Source organism: Podarcis filfolensis (assembly GCF_964270895.1).
Source record: "Podarcis filfolensis genome assembly, chromosome: 8".
NCBI classification, from domain to species: Eukaryota; Metazoa; Chordata; class Lepidosauria; order Squamata; family Lacertidae; genus Podarcis; species Podarcis filfolensis.
The window spans coordinates 86784547-86802949 of NC_139611.1; the positions used below are offsets into that span (position 1 = coordinate 86784547).

Here is an 18403-nt window from a genome sequence, read left to right on the forward strand (position 1 = left end):
GAGAACTTGACACAACTTGTCGAAGTCTGATAGTCATTTACACCTCTGCTGCCTCTTTGCACCAGGAAATGCCACTACCATCACTCCCCAGGGGACAGTATTCCCCATAGCGGGAATTTAGAGCTTTAAAAAGGGGTGTGGGGTGTGTGTGTATCTCAATATCATGAGTTGGAAACAAATAAAGGTAAAGGGACCCCTGACCATTAGGTCCAGTCGTGGCCAACTCTGGGGTTGCGACGCTCATCTCGCTTTATTGGCCGAGGGAGCCGGCGTACAGCTTCTGGGTCAAGTGGCCAGCATGACTAAGCCGCTTCTGGCGAACCAGAGCAGCGCACAGAAACGCCGTTTACCTTCCCGCCGGAGCGGTACCTATTTATCTACTTGCACTTTGAACTGCTAGGTTGGCAGGAGCAGGGACCGAGCAACGGGAGCTCACCCCATAGCGGGGATCCGAACCGCCGACCTTCTGATCGGCAAGCTCTAGGCTCTGTGGTTTAACCCACAGCGCCACCCGCGTCCCTTGGAAACAAATAAAAAACCAATAAAAATGAATATTTGTGTAATTGCGATTGGGCCCGAAATAGGAATCTAAATGGCCACGTTCTGCACCAACCGAGGTTACTGAACCGTCTTCAAAAGCAGCCCCAGGCACAGTGCATTGTAGCAGTCTAACCTGGATGCAGCCGCAGCCTGCAGAAATAGGGCAAGCACAGCTCAGAGCTGCACACTGGTCTTCTTTGTTACCTGTCATTAAAGTGGCAGCTTTGAGGCTTGACTCCTCCCATGGCAGGCGCAGGGCTGCAGAGCGTGTGCTAATTGCCCGGGATAAATGAGCTTCTAGGGATGTGCAGAGTGCCTTTCCCTTCTTTGCTGTGAAGTTTCCAAATATTCAGAATATGGGAGAAGGTCTGCCTAATCGCTGAGTGATGCTTCCAGGCAGGGTCTCTTTTTTCCAAAATAAAGTCCACAGGGAGGACCAATTAAGAAGTTTCGTTTACAAATTAAGCAGGATGCAAATTCTGCTAAATAAAGCAAGGGTTGGACCAGATGGCCCTTTGTGTCCCCACTCTACAATTCTACGATTCCATGGGAAATAAATGAATGCTGTAGGATTGCTGAAGTTAAGTAAGCCGGGATCTAACTGGGAGCAAGAAGGGAGAACCACTGGGGAACCCCCAAATCAGAGCAGGATAGACGTTTCGTCAATAGATTTTACACACCCCAAACACGTTCTCAAGACACAAAGTGCTTTTCTGGAGCCCAGCAAAAGGATGGCACGGAACAGCTCCGTAGCTGCTCCTCTGCAAGAGGCACGAGTGCGAAATTAGCCACTGCGTAGGGGCAAAAGGGTTTGCCCCGGGTTCCCTGGCACATGGCATGCGCCGAAACTCCTTTCGGAAGGCGTCTGAGCGAAACAAACCGCCGCTACGCAAGACTCTTCCGCCCCACAGCTGCTCTTCCCGGCCCCATCCGGAGGGAAAAACCTGTTCTTATTTTTCTCAGCCCACACCCAGTTCCAGAGAGCCAGGCAAGTTAGCATATTAATCTGTGTTGCCAAACCCACATGGATTTGCCAAGGAGAGAGGGCAAGGCTTTGGCGTTTCACTTGGCAAAATAAAAAAAACCCCAAACCAATTTGATGAAATGGAAGAAATAAATTGATCCCATGCCTGCGTCTGATATATATTGGCCTAGGAGCCTCGTAGCTACGGTACCACCTTTCCCGGTATGCCCCGCAGAAGACCTTAAGGTCCATAAATAGCAACACCCTAGAGGTCCCGGGCCCTAAGGAAGTCAGATTAGCCTCAAACAGAGCCAGGGCCTTTTCAACACTGGCTCCAGCCTGGTGGAATGCTCTGCCTCATGAGACCAGGGCCCTGCAGGATCTGATTTCTTTCCGCAGGGCCTGTAAGACAGAGTTGTTCTGCCTGGCCTTTGGCTTGGAATCAACTTGATCCCCACCCCCTCTTTCCTTTTTCCTTCTGTGATGGAACTCCTATTTGGGGACTTCCCTGGCTTTTTTCTGGCCCACCTAGGACCAGTCTGGATAGTTGGCCTTGGTGAAGACTTGATGTTTCCATCCCCCAAAAAGTTTTTGATTTGAGTTTCTATTGAAATGAGGCCGCATATTAATGTTGTATTTTAATCTTGTTTTAAAGTTGTATCTTAATCAATTGTTTTATATCTGGTGTTAGCTGCCCCCAGCCCAGTCTTGGCTGGGGAGGGCGGGGTAAAAATAAAAATTATTATTATTATTATTATTATTATTATTATTATTATTATTATTTAGTGTCTCCAGGGCTTCCAGAAAAGGCAGACAGAGCGGGGTGCCAAAAAAACAAGATGCACTTTGCAAGAGGTGAGCAGCAAGCTCTAGCCCAAGCATAAGGAAATAAGAAGAGCTTGGCTGCTGGATCAGACCCAAAGCCCATCTGGTTCAACATCCTGTTCTCACAGGAGCCACCCAGCTGCCCACTGTGGCCACAGCCCCAAAGTCTGCCCAAGAACCATCACCTAGTCTAGGAACGGCCAGCGGCCCAGCTTATTTCTAGCGGAGAAGCGCCTTCCAGCGACGGCACCTAAACTCTCAGCTGCTTCCCATCCGAAGGAGGTGGCAGAACTTGCTGTGACTTTTTTTTTTGCAAATCATTTTGAGGATAGAATTGTTTGCGTCATCTATAACAATAATAATTTATTATTTATACACCGCCCATCTGGCTGGGTTTTCCCAGCCACTCTGGGCGGCTTTCAACAAAATATTAAAATACAATAATGCATCAAACATTAAAAGCTTCCCTAAAGAGGGCTGCCTTCAGGTGTCTTCTAAAAGTCTGGTAGTAGTTCTTCTCTTCGACATCTGCTGGGAGGGCGTTCCACAAGGCGGGAGCCACCACCGAGAAGGCCCTCTGCCTGGTTCCCTGTAACTTGGCTTCTCGCAGTGAGGGAACCGCCAGAAGGCCCTCGGCGCTGGACCTCAGCGTCCGGGCAGAACGATGGGGGTGGAGACGCTCCTTCTACTGGGATCTTGACTCTGCTTTGACAGCAGATTTATCTCCTGGGGTGTCCAGGGCACAGCTGAGTCCTGTTGTGCTGGATGAGTTTCAGTTGGCAAGGCTTGATAATGTGGACAAAGTCCTTGTTTCGGTCAGGGCGACTGCTTGTGCCCTGGACACTCGTGGCTGATAAAAACTAGGAGGGAAGGGACAGCTGGCTGGGCCAGGGAGGTGATGAATGTTTTCCTGGTGGTCCCTGCCTGTTTGAAGGAGGCAGAGAGGGGTACTACTACTAATAATTTTATACCCCGCCCTCCCCAGCCAAGGCCGGGCTCAGGGCGGCTAACAAGCAATAATAAAAACAAGTTCAATGAATAAGACTACTTCTCAAGAAATGCCCCTCCAGATCTGGAAAATCTAAGTTACTACTGGCCAATAGCTCATCTCCCCTTCTTGGGCAAGGTTCTTAAGCGGGTGCTTGTGCACCAGATCCAGACACTCTCGGAGGAAACTGATTTTCTAGATCCATTTCAGTCATGGTTTAGGCCCGGTTTTAGCACAGAAACCGCCCTCCGTCGGGAGAGAGGCAGGGAAAATGTGTTAATCCTCCTCAACTTCTCTCTCTCTCTCTTTTTTTTAGATAATTTTTATTGATTTTAACATATAAATTATAAAATGTACCACAAAACTTATCACTTATACAATCTTTTTAGACTTCCATCAGCACCTCTGATGATCCACCGTTTTAACCACTTCTTATGCATTTCTTAGGGACGTGGGTGGCGGTGTGGGTTAAACCACAGAGCCTAGGACTTGCTGATCAGAAGGTCGGCGGTTCGAATCCCCGCCACGGGGTGAGCTCCCATTGCTCTTGTCCCTGCTCCTGCCAACCTAGCAGTTCAAAAGCACATCAAAGTGCAAGTAGATAAATAGGTACCACTCCATTGGGGAGGTAAACGGTGTTTCCATGCGCTGCTCTGGTTCGCCAGAAGCGGCTTAGTCATGCTGGTCACATGACCCGGAAGCTGTCTGCGGACAAACGCCAGCTCCCTCGGCCTATAGAGTGAGATGAGCGCCGCAACCCCACAGTCGGTCACGACTGGACCTAATGGTCAGGGGTCCCTTTACCTTTACCTGGGGTTCCTCAGGGTTCAATTTTATCCCCCAGGCTGTTTAAATGAAGCTGCTGGGTGGGGTTATCCGCAGGTTTTGGGCATGTTGTCAGCAATATGCTGATTGCACTCAGCTCTATGTCTCCTTTACATCTGCAGGTGAGGCTGTGGAGGTACTGGACCAGTGTCTTGCCTTGGAAATGGACTGGATGAGAGCCAACAAACTGAAGCTCAGTCCAGATAAGATGGAGGCACCGTTAGTGGGGGTTCCCTAGACCGCATAGGTGGAAGACTGCCTTCTCTTGATGGGGTCACACTTCCTCTGAAGGAGCAGGTTCGCAGCTTGGGGGTCCTCCTGGATCCTTTGCTGTCGCTCAAGGCTCAGGTGGCCTCCGTTCCTTCCATCAGCTTTGGCTGGTGGCCCAGGTGGACAGGGACAGGGATAGCCTAACTGCTGTTGTCTATGCTCTGGTAACCTCAAGGTTAAAGGTAAAGGTAAAGGGACCCCTGACCATTAGGTCAGTCGTGACCGACTCTGGGGTTGCAGCACTCATCTCGCTTTACTGGCCGAGGGAGGCGGCTTACAGAATCATAGAATCATAGAGTTGGAAGAGACCACAAGGGCCATCGAGTCCAACCCCCTGCCAAGCAGGAAACACCATCAGAGCACTCCTGACATATGGTTGTCAAGCCTCTGCTTAAAGACCTCCAAAGAAGGAGACTCCACCACACTCCTTGGCAGCAAATTCCACTGTCAAACAGCTCTTACTGTCAGGAAGTTCTTCCTAATGTTTAGGTGGAATCAGCTTCCGGGTCATGTGGCCAGCATGACTAACCAGAGCAGCGCACGGAAATGCCGTTTACCTTCCCACTGGAGTGGTACCTATTTATCTACTTGCACTTTGACGTGCCTTCGAACTGCTAGGTGGGCAGGAGCAGGGACCGAGCAACGGGAGCTCACCCTGTCGCGGGGATTCGAACCGCCGACCTTCTGATTGGCAAGCCCTAGGCTCTGTGGTTTAACCCACAGCGCCACCCGCGTCCCTTAACCTCAAGGTTAGATTACTGCAATGTGTTATAAGTAGGGCTGACCCTGAATACGGTTTGGAAACTTCAGCTGGTGCAGAATTCAGTGGCCAGGTTGCTCAAGACCATGGGTAGGCAAACTAAGGCCCGGGGGCCAGATCCGGCCCAATCGCCTTCTAAATCCGGCCCATGGACGGTCCAGGAATCAGCGTGTTTTTACATGAGTAGCATGTGTCCCTTTATTTAAAACGCATCTCTGGGTTGATTGTGGGGCATAGGAATTCCTTCATTTATTTTTATTTTTATTTTAAATATAGTCCGGCCCCCCACAAGGTCTGAGGAACAGTGGACCGGCCCCCTGCTGAAAAAGTTTGCTGACCCCTGCTCAAGACAGTTTGAGCATACTACACCGATCCTGGTCTGACCGCACTGGCTACCAATTAGCTTCCGGGCCCCATTCAAAGGGCTGGTTTTGACCTATAAAGCCTTAAACGGATCAGGACCCCAATACCTCAAGGGCCACCTCTTCCTTATGAACGTACCCGGACCAAGATCACCTTCTGAGGCCCTTCTTTGTGTATCTCCTCCTCGAGAGGTCCAGAGGGTGGCAACACAGGAACGGGGCCTTCTCTGCAGTGGCTCCCCATCTGTGGAATGCTCTCCCCACAAAGGCTGGCTTGGCACCTTCATTACATAACATTAGGTGCCAGGCAAAAACATTCCTCTTCAACCAGTCTTGCAGCTGATTAACATTCTATGGCTTTTAAAATGAGTTTGCGGGGGGGGGGTGTAATTATTGGTTTGTTTCCATATGTATTTTGTGTTCTCATTTTGTTTTTGTTTTTAATGATATTTATTGGTTTTTCAGTTACATACTCCACATACAAATATGGTTTTACATTTTACATTTATACTTGCTCCTAAGAGCTGACTTCCCTCCTTCCTCCTGGCTTTTTTACATCATATCTAAATTTTTTCACATTGTCGTGTGTTCTCATTTTGTATTATTCTGCCTCAGACCGCCCTGTGATCTCCGGACAAAGGGTGTCATACAGCTTTAATAAATAACAAAATAATAATTGTTATTCATTTCATGTCTAAGGATGCATGGACAGCAATCTTAGGTGTACTTCCTTGTGGATCTGTAGCAGTTATTCCTCCTTGTTCATTCTCTTTGCTTTTCACCTGCCTTCTCGTCACGCAAGGGCCGGGCACATCGAATACGAAATCTAAAACAGGGATTGGGAACCCGAGGGCCAAATTCCCTCCTGGGCAATGTTCTGGGGGCCGAATGCCAACACTGGGCAGGGCCAGAGACAAAAAGAGGGCGAGGCGCTGAATTTCACTTTGGCATCGTAGGCCAGTTTCGACAAGACACTGACACACAGGCGCTCTCTGTCTTCCAGCCAAGCGAGCAGGAGATAGATTCAGAGTTGAAGGACACTTCCCAACCAGGGAAGAATACTCAAGAAGGGTGAAAATTAGGGTCAGTGGCCTGGGAAGAACCCTGTGGGCCACATTTGCCCATAACACAGACCTGATCTATCTTCTTCTTCATCAACATTATTATTATTATTATTATTATTATTATTATTATTATTATTATTATGAGAGTTGCCAAGTTCCAGTGAGTTCCAACTGACAAAAGCCCTGATTATTATTATTATTAAAATTTGCATGCTGCCCTTCGCCTGCAGATCTCACACCTGAAGCATTAAAACTGTCAAAACAATATTAACTGCTGCTTCTCACCCCGGCCAATTAGTAGCCCAAAACCTCAGGGTTCTGCATCGTTAAAAGCCTGGAGGAAGAGGCAGGTTTTCACCAGGGCCAAAAACTAAACAGAGTCTTTGCTGCGTGGCTTTTCCAGCAACCACGGAGCCACCACCAAGAAGGCCCTTGCCATGAGTGATGGATATTCGTGCCTTACTTGGTGGTGGAATAATAAGCAAGGCTTTCGAAGCAGATCTTAAAGCCAAGGTAAGGAAGATGCCTTTTTTGCAACTGAGTCCTTAGTCCTTCAGGAAAGCTGGCATTAAAACCAGGAGCCCTGCAGGCTGTAAGTAAGTCTGAACGGTGAGCAGGCCAGGAGGCCATGCAGGCTGACCCTCACCCGTAGACCCACCACCAAGGGGGCTGGCACTTAACCCTGTGCCTCATCTACTCAGTTTCTGCATATTGAGCTGCACTTAGCTTTCTTTTCTACTAGTTGCCACAAAACTGAATTTGTGTGGCACTGCAAGAAATGGACTCAGGACTGGGTGTACCCTGGTCCATTAGGAGTCCCCCGACGTCCTTAGCTAGCCATGCATCATAGAAACCCCGGAACTGAAGAGGAGGAAGGGACCACGAGGGTCATCTAGTCCAACCCCCTGCAATGCAGGAATCTTTTTTGCCCCACGTCTGGCTCGAACCCACGACCCTGAAGTTAAGAGTCTTGTGCTGTACCGACTGAGCTATCCCGCAGATCCTGGCCTTGCAGTCTGAGCGTGAGGCCACGTGATCAGGAGAAGGGAAGGGTGACATTGAGGTTATCGGCAGAGGAGGAACCAATTTCAACAGCGGAGATTCCTTTTTTTGGAACTCGCAGGGCCAGGAATGCATTAGCTTATCTGTCTAAAAGCCTCGGCTCTTTTGAGCTCAGCCTGGGCCAGCCAAGGCTATCATAACAACAACAGAACAGCCTGCAGGATCAGCCCCATCGAGTCCAGCATCCTGTTCCCCCAGATGCCACAAAGGAAACCCTTAAGCAGGGCCAGAGCACAGGAGCCTTCTCCTCCTCCACAAATCTGCCTAGTCCTCTTTTAAAGCCATCCAGGCCATCACTGCCTCTTGTGGCAGAGAGTTCCAAAGTTTAACCACGTGACAAAGTCATTATCTTTCCTCTGTCCTGAATCTTCCAAAGTTCCGCTTCGTTGGATGAACACGGGTTCTAGTGTTATGTGGGGGGGGGGGAATCCTCTCTGCCCACTTTCCCCAGGCCACGAATTATTTTATAATAAGCTTCTATTGTATAATAATAATAATAACAACAACAACAACAACTTTTATTTATAGCCCACCCTCCCCAGCCGAAGCCGGGCTCAGAGCGGCTAACAGCAATAAAAGTAACACAGCATTCTAAAATCAATATTCTAAAATCAATTCAAAATCAAATTGCAACCAGAGTTCTACGAGGATCACCAAAGGAGGGGGTCAGACTGTGCCTTGGCCAAAGGCCAGGCAGAACAGCTCCGTCTTGCAGGCCCTGCGGAAAGATGTCAAGTCCCGCAGGGCCCTAGTCTCCTGTGACAGAGCGTTCCACCAGATCGGGGCCACGACCAAAAAAGCCCTGGCTCTGGTTGAGGCCAGCCTAACCTCCCTGTGCCCTGGGACCTCCAAAATGTTTTTATTTGAAGACTGTAAGGTCCTCCGTGGGACATACCGGGAGAGGCGGTCCCGTAGGTACGAGGGTCCTAGGCCGTATAGGGCTTTAAAGGTTAAAAGGTATCACTTGCCTTTTCTCTAAACTAAAGAATCCAAAATGCCACAACCCTTTTTCTCCTAGTCTCTCGGTCTCCCTGACTGTTTTGTTTGCTCCATCCTCCTATTACGCTGAATCACACATATCAGAAATAAATGCATATTTCCTCCACTCTGTTCCCCCCCTGCCCCCCTTTACCTCTGAGGAACCCCTTGTGCTGCTTACAGGTGGTCAACCCCCAATTTTTTTAGGGTGCGTGAGAGAGGGAGGGGCAGGGACCCTGCATGTTGGGTAAAGCGCCATTAACTTGGATCAGGATCACCCAAGGCAGATTCGGGCATGCCCATCTTTTACACGTACGGATTATCCCAATTATCGCACAATGCCTTCGCCACTGGAAGCTTTCCTCACGTGGCACGGGGCCACCGGAGGCAGCTGGGCCCAGGCCCAGGAGAACATGCCGCCCGCCACACCCTCTGCCCGGGCAGCTGCCCACACCAAGCCTCCGGTGAAACCGCAGCCGCACCTTCTCACGCAGCAAAGAAAACGTGAAATATTTTTAGCTGCCGGTGTGTGTCATTTGCCGTTGGGACTCCTGCATCGCAGCGGGTTGGGCTGGATGACCCTCGGCGTCCCTTCCTACCCTGCTTATTCCATGTATCATTCGCCGAAGCTTCTTTGACAACAACGCAATATTCAAGGGAGCTTGGGGGCCTGTTTTGTGCCCCTATGACACACGCATACGCACAGTTGTGCCGCTCGCAGGGTACTCGAGGGCAGCCACCGTGATGTCCGAGCCCCATGGCAGGCAGAGACAACGCTGGGCCGGTTGTATGTAAGAAATCAGGCCAGGAGATGGGGAGACGGCCGACTGAAGTTTTGGGGGCAGCGCCTGAGTTGCAGCACATGGAAACGCTGTTTACCTTTCCGCCGGAGCGGTACCTATTTATCTACTTGCACTTTGATGTGCTTTCGAACTGCTAGGTTGGCAGGAGCAGAGACCGAGCAACGGGAGCTCACCCCATTGCAGGGATTCGAACCGCCAACCTTCTGATCGGCAAGTCCTAGGCTCTGTGGTTTAACCCACAGCGCCACCCGAGTCCCTGAACCCGGGACGCCCTTCTGCATGCCAAGCATCTCTCCAATGCTGACATCCTTTTCCCACCCCACCCCCTAATGTACCAGCCGCCAAAAATAGGAGAGGATGAAATTTGCAAACTCAGAAGGGGGAAAGAAACCCGGGAGGCTAGGCTCTCTTTTGGCAAACATCTTTTTTGCAAAACAAAATAAATAAATCTCTTTTTTTGCGCGCGCGGGGGGGGGGTGCGTTCTCTCTTCCAAGTCAAATTCCAGGGCGGCCCCTCCCTCTCCCCTCCCCTCCAGTCTTTGGTGGAAGGGGGGGGTTTGAAGCTGCCTCCCTCCCTCCCTGCCTGGCTCTGCAGCGGTGAATAATCGCACCCAAAATGTCTGCAGCGCAGGGCGAGAGCAAGCCCGGGCGTGAATCGGATCCGCCTGCCGGCCGACCCCCCCACCTCCAGCCGCCGCGGTGCCCTGGAGACAGGCGGATCCGATTCCCAGAGAGAGAGAGAATCAGGGAGGAGGGGAAAAGGGGAGACGGAAAAGCAGGCAGACCCTCCCCTCGAAAATGGGGGTGCATCTTGGCAAGACCCCCCCAAAAAGCGTCAAGAAAAACGCAGAGCAGCAGTTTCCCACGCAGAGGTAGGAGGCGCGTCGGACGGCTTTGGGGAGGGGGGACCCTCATTCCTCCGCCCAGTCCCCGCCTGGCAAAGTTTGGGGGAGTTTTTTTGGGGGGGTGAAGGACCCAGGCTGACCCCCAACACTTGGCCGCCCCCACCTCCAGGAGGCTTTTCGACGCCGGCTGGGCGCTTAGAGGGAAAAGTTTGGCCAAGTTTGCCAAAGTTTGGCCAAGTTTGCCAAAGTTTGGCCAAGTTTCCCAAAGTTTGCCCCCGTCCCCTCGCCCTCCGCGGACCGACCTGGGGCTGAACAGGCGCTGCTGGTGCTTCTCCCGGGGGGGCTCCGGCCGCCGCCGCCGCCGCCGTCGGGGCTTTTCCTGGGACTGATCCGCCGCCGTGCGCCGTGCGCCCCACGCCTCTTCCCGGGAACAGGTCGGGCTCCCTGCCCGCTGCCTCCGCCCACCGCGGCTTCCCTTGGCCGTCCAACAGGTAGGACAGCTCCGGAGCGGCTCCTGCTGCATTCTGGGACTGGTAGTCCTGCCCTGAACCGGATTATTAGGGCCGTTCACACGCACAAGGATTTGCATTTTGTATTTTGCGGCATGGAAATGCATGTCTGTGTGCAAGCGTTGTTTACGCAAAGTATCTTTCCATTTTCCAATTTTTCTTGTTTTCTAAATATTGTTTAACAACGTGTGAATGATTGTGTTTAGAGGCACATGTTTGAAATTTGTCTCTTTCTTTGACATTCTTGCATCATTTAATAAAATGAATAAAAATTTAAAACACACACACACACACACAAGGTCCCGCGACGGGGCGGGGTGGAATCCGATTGGAGGCCGACGCTGCAGGGAGACCTCTGAGCATGGACAGAGTGCCCAGGCTGTCCTCGCAAGCCCTTCCCCTCTCTTTTTCTTCTTGGGGGTGGATCTGAAGTCGCTCCGGCTGCTGGACCGTCGGGGGGGTGGAGGGCGCTTATTTTAAGGTGTGGATACGGGGGAACAACGCGCGCCCCCCATGGGTTTTAATGTTGTATTTTAATCTTGTTTTTAAAGTTGTATTTTAATCAACTTGTTTTTATTATTGATTGTTAGCCGCCCTGAGCCCGGTCTTGGCTGGGGAGGGCGGGGTATAAATAAAATTGTATTATTATTATTATTATTATTATTATTATTATTATTATTATTATTATTGGAAACACTGCGCCTTCGTTCAATTGCATTCCCTGTTGTTGTTTTTTCATTCTGATTCGCCCTGGATTCCCTGGAGGGAGGGAGGGGGCAAAAGCACTTTGCCCATGCTCAGAGGCCACATCACTGTCTCTGATGAGCCGGCACGTGGAGGGCAGGCGGGGTGGGGGCCAGCTAAAAGAACCGAGGAGAGGAACGGGAAAGAGAAAAGGTGACTGCAGCCCACCTGGGACTTCTCCAGCTGGAGGGGGGGAGAAGACTACAACTCCCAGCATCCCCCGCGCCCGCCGGGTGACACATGGCTTTGGAATGCCAGCTGCTGCCAGCCTTTCTCTCGGGCTCCAAACCGGTCCAGAGAGCCGGGAGTCGCCCTCAGGACTCAGCAGCGCCTCTCCCCGAAAGCAGAAAAGTAGCAGCCAAGCCAGGAGCGGTCTCTGGACTTGCCAGCCTGGCATTTCTCTCCCCTGCTGAAGATTCAGAAGTCCAACACCAGGGCTTTCAGGTGGAGAGATCAAAATTAGAAACTGAATTGTTGGAACCCAATACTAAGAATTTGTCAAGAATGTATAACTTGCTGTTGAAATGGAATACACAGGATGAGATGGTTAAATCAGCTGTGATTAAATGGGCACAAAACATTGGTCATGACATTATGTTTGCTGACTGGGAACAGTTATGGACTACCGGTATAAAATTTACGGCATGTAATGCCTTAAGAGAGAACATTATGAAAATGACTTATAGGTGGTACATGACCCCAGTCAAGCTTGCAAAAATCTATCATACGCCCAATAATAAATGCTGGAAATGTAATGAAACTGAAGGCACCTTTTACCACCTTTGGTGGACGTGCCCAAGGATCAAGGTCTTCTGGGAAATGATCTATAATGAAATTAAGAAGGTCCTTAAGTGTACCTTTCATAAGAAACCAGAGGCCTTTCTCCTGGGCATTGGTGTCAAGGAAAGATAGGACGTTCTTTATGTATGCTACAACAGCAGCAAGAGTTCTTTTAGCAAAGTATTGGAAGACACAAGAACTACCCACCCGGGAAGAGTGGCAGACGAAGGTGATTGACTATATGGGACTGGCCGAGATGACTGGCAGAATCCGTGACCAAGGGAAAGAGACGGTGGAAGAAGATTGGAAGAAATTCAAAACTTATCTTAAGAACTGTTGTAAAATTAATGAGTGCTAAAATGTTATGGGTAATGTAAAACAGAATTGCAGTGACAAATAATTGGGTAAGAGAAAAAGGATTAAAGAAAGTGAACTATAAGTAATTGAAATTAGGGGTTGCTGGAAAAGTTTAAAACAGGGATGCAGAAAAGGGAGGTATGGGGAAGTCGTTGAAAGAAGGTTTAAGAAAAAGAGGTTATGAAATTATACGTGTTTGTATGTTTGTTTGTTTGTGTATTGTCAGTTGTGTTGTGTTTTGATATATGTTGGAAAATTAATAAAAAAATTATTTAAAAAAAAAAGAAAATAAAAATAAGAAGTCCAACACCAGATTCCCTCCAGGGCTTCCTCTCCACCTTGGAAAAAACTCCATCCTTAATAAGAGGGTGGCTGACTTAGAATCATAGATTTGGAAGGGCACTCCCATGGTCATCTAGTCCAACCCCCCACCCCCGCAATGCAGAAATCACTGATGAAGAATCCCTGGCACCCAACCTCTGTTGAAAGACTGCCAAGGGAGTTGGTGCCACTGCTGAATGTCTCTTACCATCAGAAAGTTCTTCCTGATATTCAGTCGGAATTTCCTTTCTTGTAACTTGAAGCCATGGGTTCGAGTCCTGCCCTCCAGAGCAGGAGAAAACAAGCTTGCTCCTTCTTCCATTTGACAGCCCTTGAGATATTTGAAGATGGCTATCAAATCATACGGACAAATATACGGACAAAGGTCCGTATAGTTAAAGCTATGGTTTTCCCAGTAGTGATTTATGGAAGTGAGAGCTGGACCATCAAGAAGGCTGATCACCGAAGAATTGATGCTTTTGAATTATGGTGCTGGAGGAGACTCTGGAGAGTCCCATGGGCTGCAAGAAGATCCAACCTCTCCATTCTGAAGGAAATCAGCCCTGAGTGCTCCCTGGAAGGACAGATCCTGAAGCTGAGGCTCGAATACTTTGGCCACCTCATGAGAAGAGAAGACTCCCTGGAAAAGACCCTGATGTTGGGGAAGATGGAGGGCACAAGGAGAAGGGGACGACAGAGGACGAGATGGTTGGATAGTGTCTTCGAAGCTACAAACATGAGTCTGAACAAACTGCGGGAGGCAGCGGAAGACAGGAGTGCCTGGCGTGCTCTGGTCCAGGGGGTCACGAAGAGTCGGACACGACTAAACGACTAAACAACAACATCAAATCATATTGGCTATGCAAGTCTTTGACTGTGTCGACCACAGCAAACTATGGCAAATTCTTAAAGAAATGGGAGTGCCTGATCACCTCATCTGTCTCCTGAGAAATCTCTATGTGGGACAAGAAGCTACAGTTAGAACTGGATATGGAACAACTGATTGGTTCAAAATTGGGAAAGGAGTACGACAAGGCTGTATATTGTCTCCCTGGTTATTTAACTTATATGCAGAATTCATCATGCGAAAGGCTGGGCTGGATGAATCCCTAGCTGGAATTAAGATTGCCGGAAGAGTCCACCATCCCTCAGACCATGTGGTAGGCTGGACTATATATTTTTTTTGGGGGGGTGAACAAATTCCTATGCCTCACAAATAACCCAGAGATGCATTTTAAATAAAAGCACACATTCTACTCATGTAAAAACATGCTGATTCCCGGACCGTCCGTGGGCCGGATTTAGAAGGCAATTGGGCTGGATCCGGCCCCCGGGCCTTAGGTTGCCAACCCCTGTCCTAGTGCGACGCTCTAACCATTACACCACACTGGCTCTTAATCAGGAAATTTCCCTCCACCGCACTGTCAAAAAGTGCCTGGGAACTTTTTTGAAAGCTGAATTCTCTTTTTTTGTTTTTTTTTCTTTAAAAAAGAAATCTTTAAGCTGTCTATAGAAAAATGTCTGGTGACCTTTCTATAGGATGGAGTCAAAGCAAAGCAAATAGCCTTTTCAGTTGAAAACGGTTCCTTGTGCCATTGAAATCGAACCTTTTAAAAGGATTTAGCTGCGGCACCAATGCTTTTTTCATAAAAAAAATAAATAATTTTAAAATCCCGAAATCCAACGACACCCACAATTTGAAAAACACTTGCCAGAAAAAAGGGGGGGATATCTGTTTGTAAACAGATTTTTTGTAAATAAGAATACTCATGTGCATTTGTGTAAAGCAAACACCAGCAGGGCGAGAATTTATTTGGCCATAATTGGGGAGAAGCGAGTGAATCACCGTCGGACTCTTGTAAATTTAACAGCCCCAAAGAGGAAACAGATAAAACGCACCTTTACAACCATCTCAATCAATCAGAACATAAAAAGCCACATGTCTGAAACCACAAAAGTAACCACTGTGTCACAGAACTTGCCCTCAGACACAGATAAAAATTTTAATAGTGGTTTGATCGCCAGAATTTACATAGAATCAGGAAGGAAGTGAGCACTCAAGTCTCATTCTGCCTTCTAAATCTGATTCCCACCTCCCAATAAAAACTGAAAGACACAACGCACAAACACAAACCCTACCAATTTGTTTAAGCTCTGCAGTCATAAGAACCTGGTTTTCCAGGTCCTAGTCTGACACTCTAACCACTACACCACACTGCCTCTTAATCAGGAAATCCCCCCCCCATCCCACCCCTCGAAAACTGCCTGGGAACTTTTTCACTTTACATTTAAGAATATCCGTGTGCATTTTTGTAAAGCAAACACTGGCAGGGAGAGAGAATTTGTTTGGCCATAACTGGGGCGAGGCGAATGAATCACAGTCGGACTCTTGAAGATTTAACAGTCCAGAAAAGGAAGCAGATAAAACTCACCTTTACAACCGGCTCACTCGATCGGAACATCAAAACCACACGCCAGAAACCACAAAACCTATCACTTTGTGACATATCTTTCCCATAGACACAGATATAATTTTTGCAAGTGGTTTGATCTCCGGGATTTAAAGGTAAAGGTAAAGGACCCCTGACCATTAGGTTCAGTCGTGACCGACTCTGGGGTTGCGGCGCTCATCTCGCTTTACTGGCTGGGGGAGCCGGTGTACAGCTTCCGGGTCATGTGGCCAGCATGACTAAGCCGCTTCTGGCGAACCAGAGCAGTGCACGGAAATGCCATTTACCTTCCCGCTGGAGCAGTACCTATTTGCACTATCTACTTGTGCTTTGACGTGCTTTCGCACTGCTAGGTTGGCAGGAGCAGGGACCGAGCAACGGGAGCTCACCCCGTCGCGGGGATTCGAACCGCCGACCTTCTGATCGGCAAGTCCTAGGCTCTGTGGTTTAACCCACAGCGCCACCCGCGTCCAGGATTTACATAGAGCCAGAAAGGAAGTGAACATCCCAGTCTCGTTCTGCATCCTCAATCTATTTCCCAACTCCCAATAAAGGTTGAAAGACAGCGCATGCACAAACCCTTTGAGTTTGTTTAAGCTCTGCAGTCGTAAGGCCATAAGATCAGGCCAGCATCCTGTTTCAGGCCAGCATCCTGTTCTCCCAGTGGCCAAATACCTCTAGGAACCCAGGTAGACTGCCTCTGGACCTGGAGGCTCTATAAGAAGACCCTGCTGGACCAGGTCAATGGCCAATTTGGCCAGCATCCTGTTCTCCCAGTGGCCGACAAGGTGCTCCGATGGGAAGCTCAGAAACTGGATCTGACCACAAGAACGCTCTCCCCTCCTGGTATTCAGAATTGATGCCTCTGTCCGTAGAGGCAGGGCATAGCCGTTGTGGCTCTTAGCCACTGATAGTCATGGGTAAGTCTTATCCTCTGTAATCCCATGTATCAAATGAAATCAAACCACCGCACAGAACTTGCAGGTGGTGTTTTAGGTGGTAAATCTGTTCTTACCCATCTACAGAGCATGCATGCAAAAATATATAATCCTCTCTTTCGTCCATACAGGTGGGTGTGTTTTTTAAAAGTGGTTTGTGGCCATAATAACCAAAAGGGTACCAGTGCCACACCCAGGTTTACCGCAGACTTTCCTTCTACACTTCAGGATCTCCTGGCTCAGGATTCCTACTCTCTCGGGGCCTAGTTTTAAAAAGTGCTATTCTCTTCCCCAGAGCATCCCTGACAGCAGGGTTAAGGAAAGCAACAGCTCCATCTGTCGGTGCTTGAAAGAAACACGCAGCAGACTTCAATGCGGTTTAGCGCTGTACAATTAACTCCAAGGCACTTCAAAAGGCAGGCTTCTCGGCAGTGCGGAAGGAAAGGCTCTGTGGTGTTTCGTCGAGGAAATGAAGGAGGCGTGAGTGGCTTCATAAGACAGTGGCTAAAAAGAAATATCAATGAGGTGGGCTTCAATGCCCTTCAACGCTGCTCAAGTAATTCTAATGCACTTGGAAGGCTGACTTGCAAGATGAGAGGCTAATGAAGACATAAACTGAAATATATAGTATAATAATAATAATAATAATAATAATAATAATAATAATAGTGGAAAGAGTGTCATTGCACATGTGCAGAGTGCTTTTCCCTCACCACCACTGAGTAGCCAAAGCTGACTCCCACTTATCTGGGGTTTGAAGTGCCTCAATTTCGGTCAGCCCATATAACATCTCCTGTTTTCAAAAGTAAGCACTGGGTTTTTCCCTGACGGTGGGGCATAGAAAATGCTATTTTAAAAACACAACATTTGCAAAAAGCTGCGGCTTCTTTCATGCTAGGAGCGCACGGAAGCCAACGCAATGTCCTTCGGGTGGACACACAAACACTCACTTCCACACATACAGCCACACGCGAGACGCATGCCTGGACCAGACGTGTGTTTCAGACCTAAGAACGATGTGTCATAAATAAAAGAGGCGGGGCGGGAGGCAATGATGGGGTGGAGGGCAGGAATGCTTTGCAAAAGGCCCTTTTTTAGTGCAGAAACAGAACATGCCTTGTTGGGTCATCAGAAGAAGGGGGAAACGCGTAGGCACGCCACGGTCCGGCCACCCCAACCTGGTGGTCTCTTTGGAGTTCTGAGTTCGAAACAGCTGGCGGGGACCAGATCAGGGAAGTCTGTAAGACATATCTGGGGACCAGTCAGGGAGGAGGACTCTTTAATGGATAGTCAGCGGACGTCTGCCCCACCCCTCTGCAGATGGAGGGTCTCCTGATCCCATCAGCGTCCAGAAAAGGGCAGCCCCTGACCCCAGCCTCCACGGAGGGCAGCCCCCAGACTGGGCCTTGCAGGGATTTTTCTGTCCGCCATTCTTGCATGGGCAGCTGGGACCGAGGCAGTCCTGCCTGCGTCCGGATTTCAGACAGGAATGTCTCTCTCGGACAGGGGCAAATTTTTGGCTTCTTCTTGGTCTCTGTGCTGGGCGTCTGGTCTCCCCGCACCGGGGAGTTTGCAGCTGCTGAAATAAAACCACATGCAACAGGTTTGGGGGGTGATGCTGGTGAAATAAAAAAATTAAGGTCTTATATATATATATAATAAATGTTCATAAATGTACCAAGCAAACACGTACATAAAGATATATAAACCACATGTCTGAAGCAGCACAGGAAAACAGCCCTGAAAACCATTTTGACTCCCAAACTGACCCAATGATTTCTCTGCAAGGTCAAAGGAAAATGGACAAGCCTCCCCATTGTCTTTTCCATCACAAATCCTGTCTTAAGGGTATGTCTGTGTATGAATAGGGTGAGCTTGTGACCTGGCTCAGGAACTAAGTATTTATCATTACAAAAGACTGGCCAGGTTCCCCGGGATATCCAATCAAGTGAGCATTAACAGGTAACCTGCCAGACAGGAGATAAACAATGCACTCAGATTTCTGTTGTAGACCGCCT

General features: G+C 49.0%; 2 protein-coding genes and 1 long non-coding RNA gene across 6 annotated transcripts in view; 1 reads left to right on the forward strand and 2 right to left on the reverse strand.

Annotated features, from left to right (window-relative positions):
• The window catches only part of PPP1R13L (protein phosphatase 1 regulatory subunit 13 like), a gene marked incomplete at its 5' end in the record, with an annotated part of 48088 nt that extends 37339 nt beyond the window's left edge, over nucleotides 1–10749 (reverse strand). The window contains one exon of one of the 2 annotated variants that reach the window (XR_014551354.1): nucleotides 10589–10731. Of the gene's footprint in view, nucleotides 1–10588 lie in introns of both variants that reach the window. The other variant, XM_083626960.1, reaches the window with a different exon arrangement.
• The window catches only part of LOC310769210, a 34138-nt gene continuing 25827 nt past the window's right edge, over nucleotides 10093–18403 (forward strand). The window contains exon 1 of the long non-coding RNA XR_014551528.1: nucleotides 10093–10313. This is a non-coding gene — a long non-coding RNA (uncharacterized lncRNA). The remainder of the gene's footprint in view (nucleotides 10314–18403) is intronic.
• LOC310769053 (snake venom vascular endothelial growth factor toxin HF-like) overlaps nucleotides 14660–18403 on the reverse strand; it is a 57501-nt gene continuing 53757 nt past the window's right edge. Inside the window, exon 7 of one of the 3 annotated variants that reach the window (XR_014551411.1) lies at nucleotides 14660–18401. Coding sequence is in view for 2 of the 3 variants with exons in the window: in XM_083628124.1 (XP_083484250.1) it covers nucleotides 17865–18003 (139 nt within the window). In the remaining variant the exon portion in view is untranslated. The remainder of the gene's footprint in view (nucleotides 18402–18403) is intronic. The other 2 variants (XM_083628125.1, XM_083628124.1) reach the window with 2 other exon arrangements.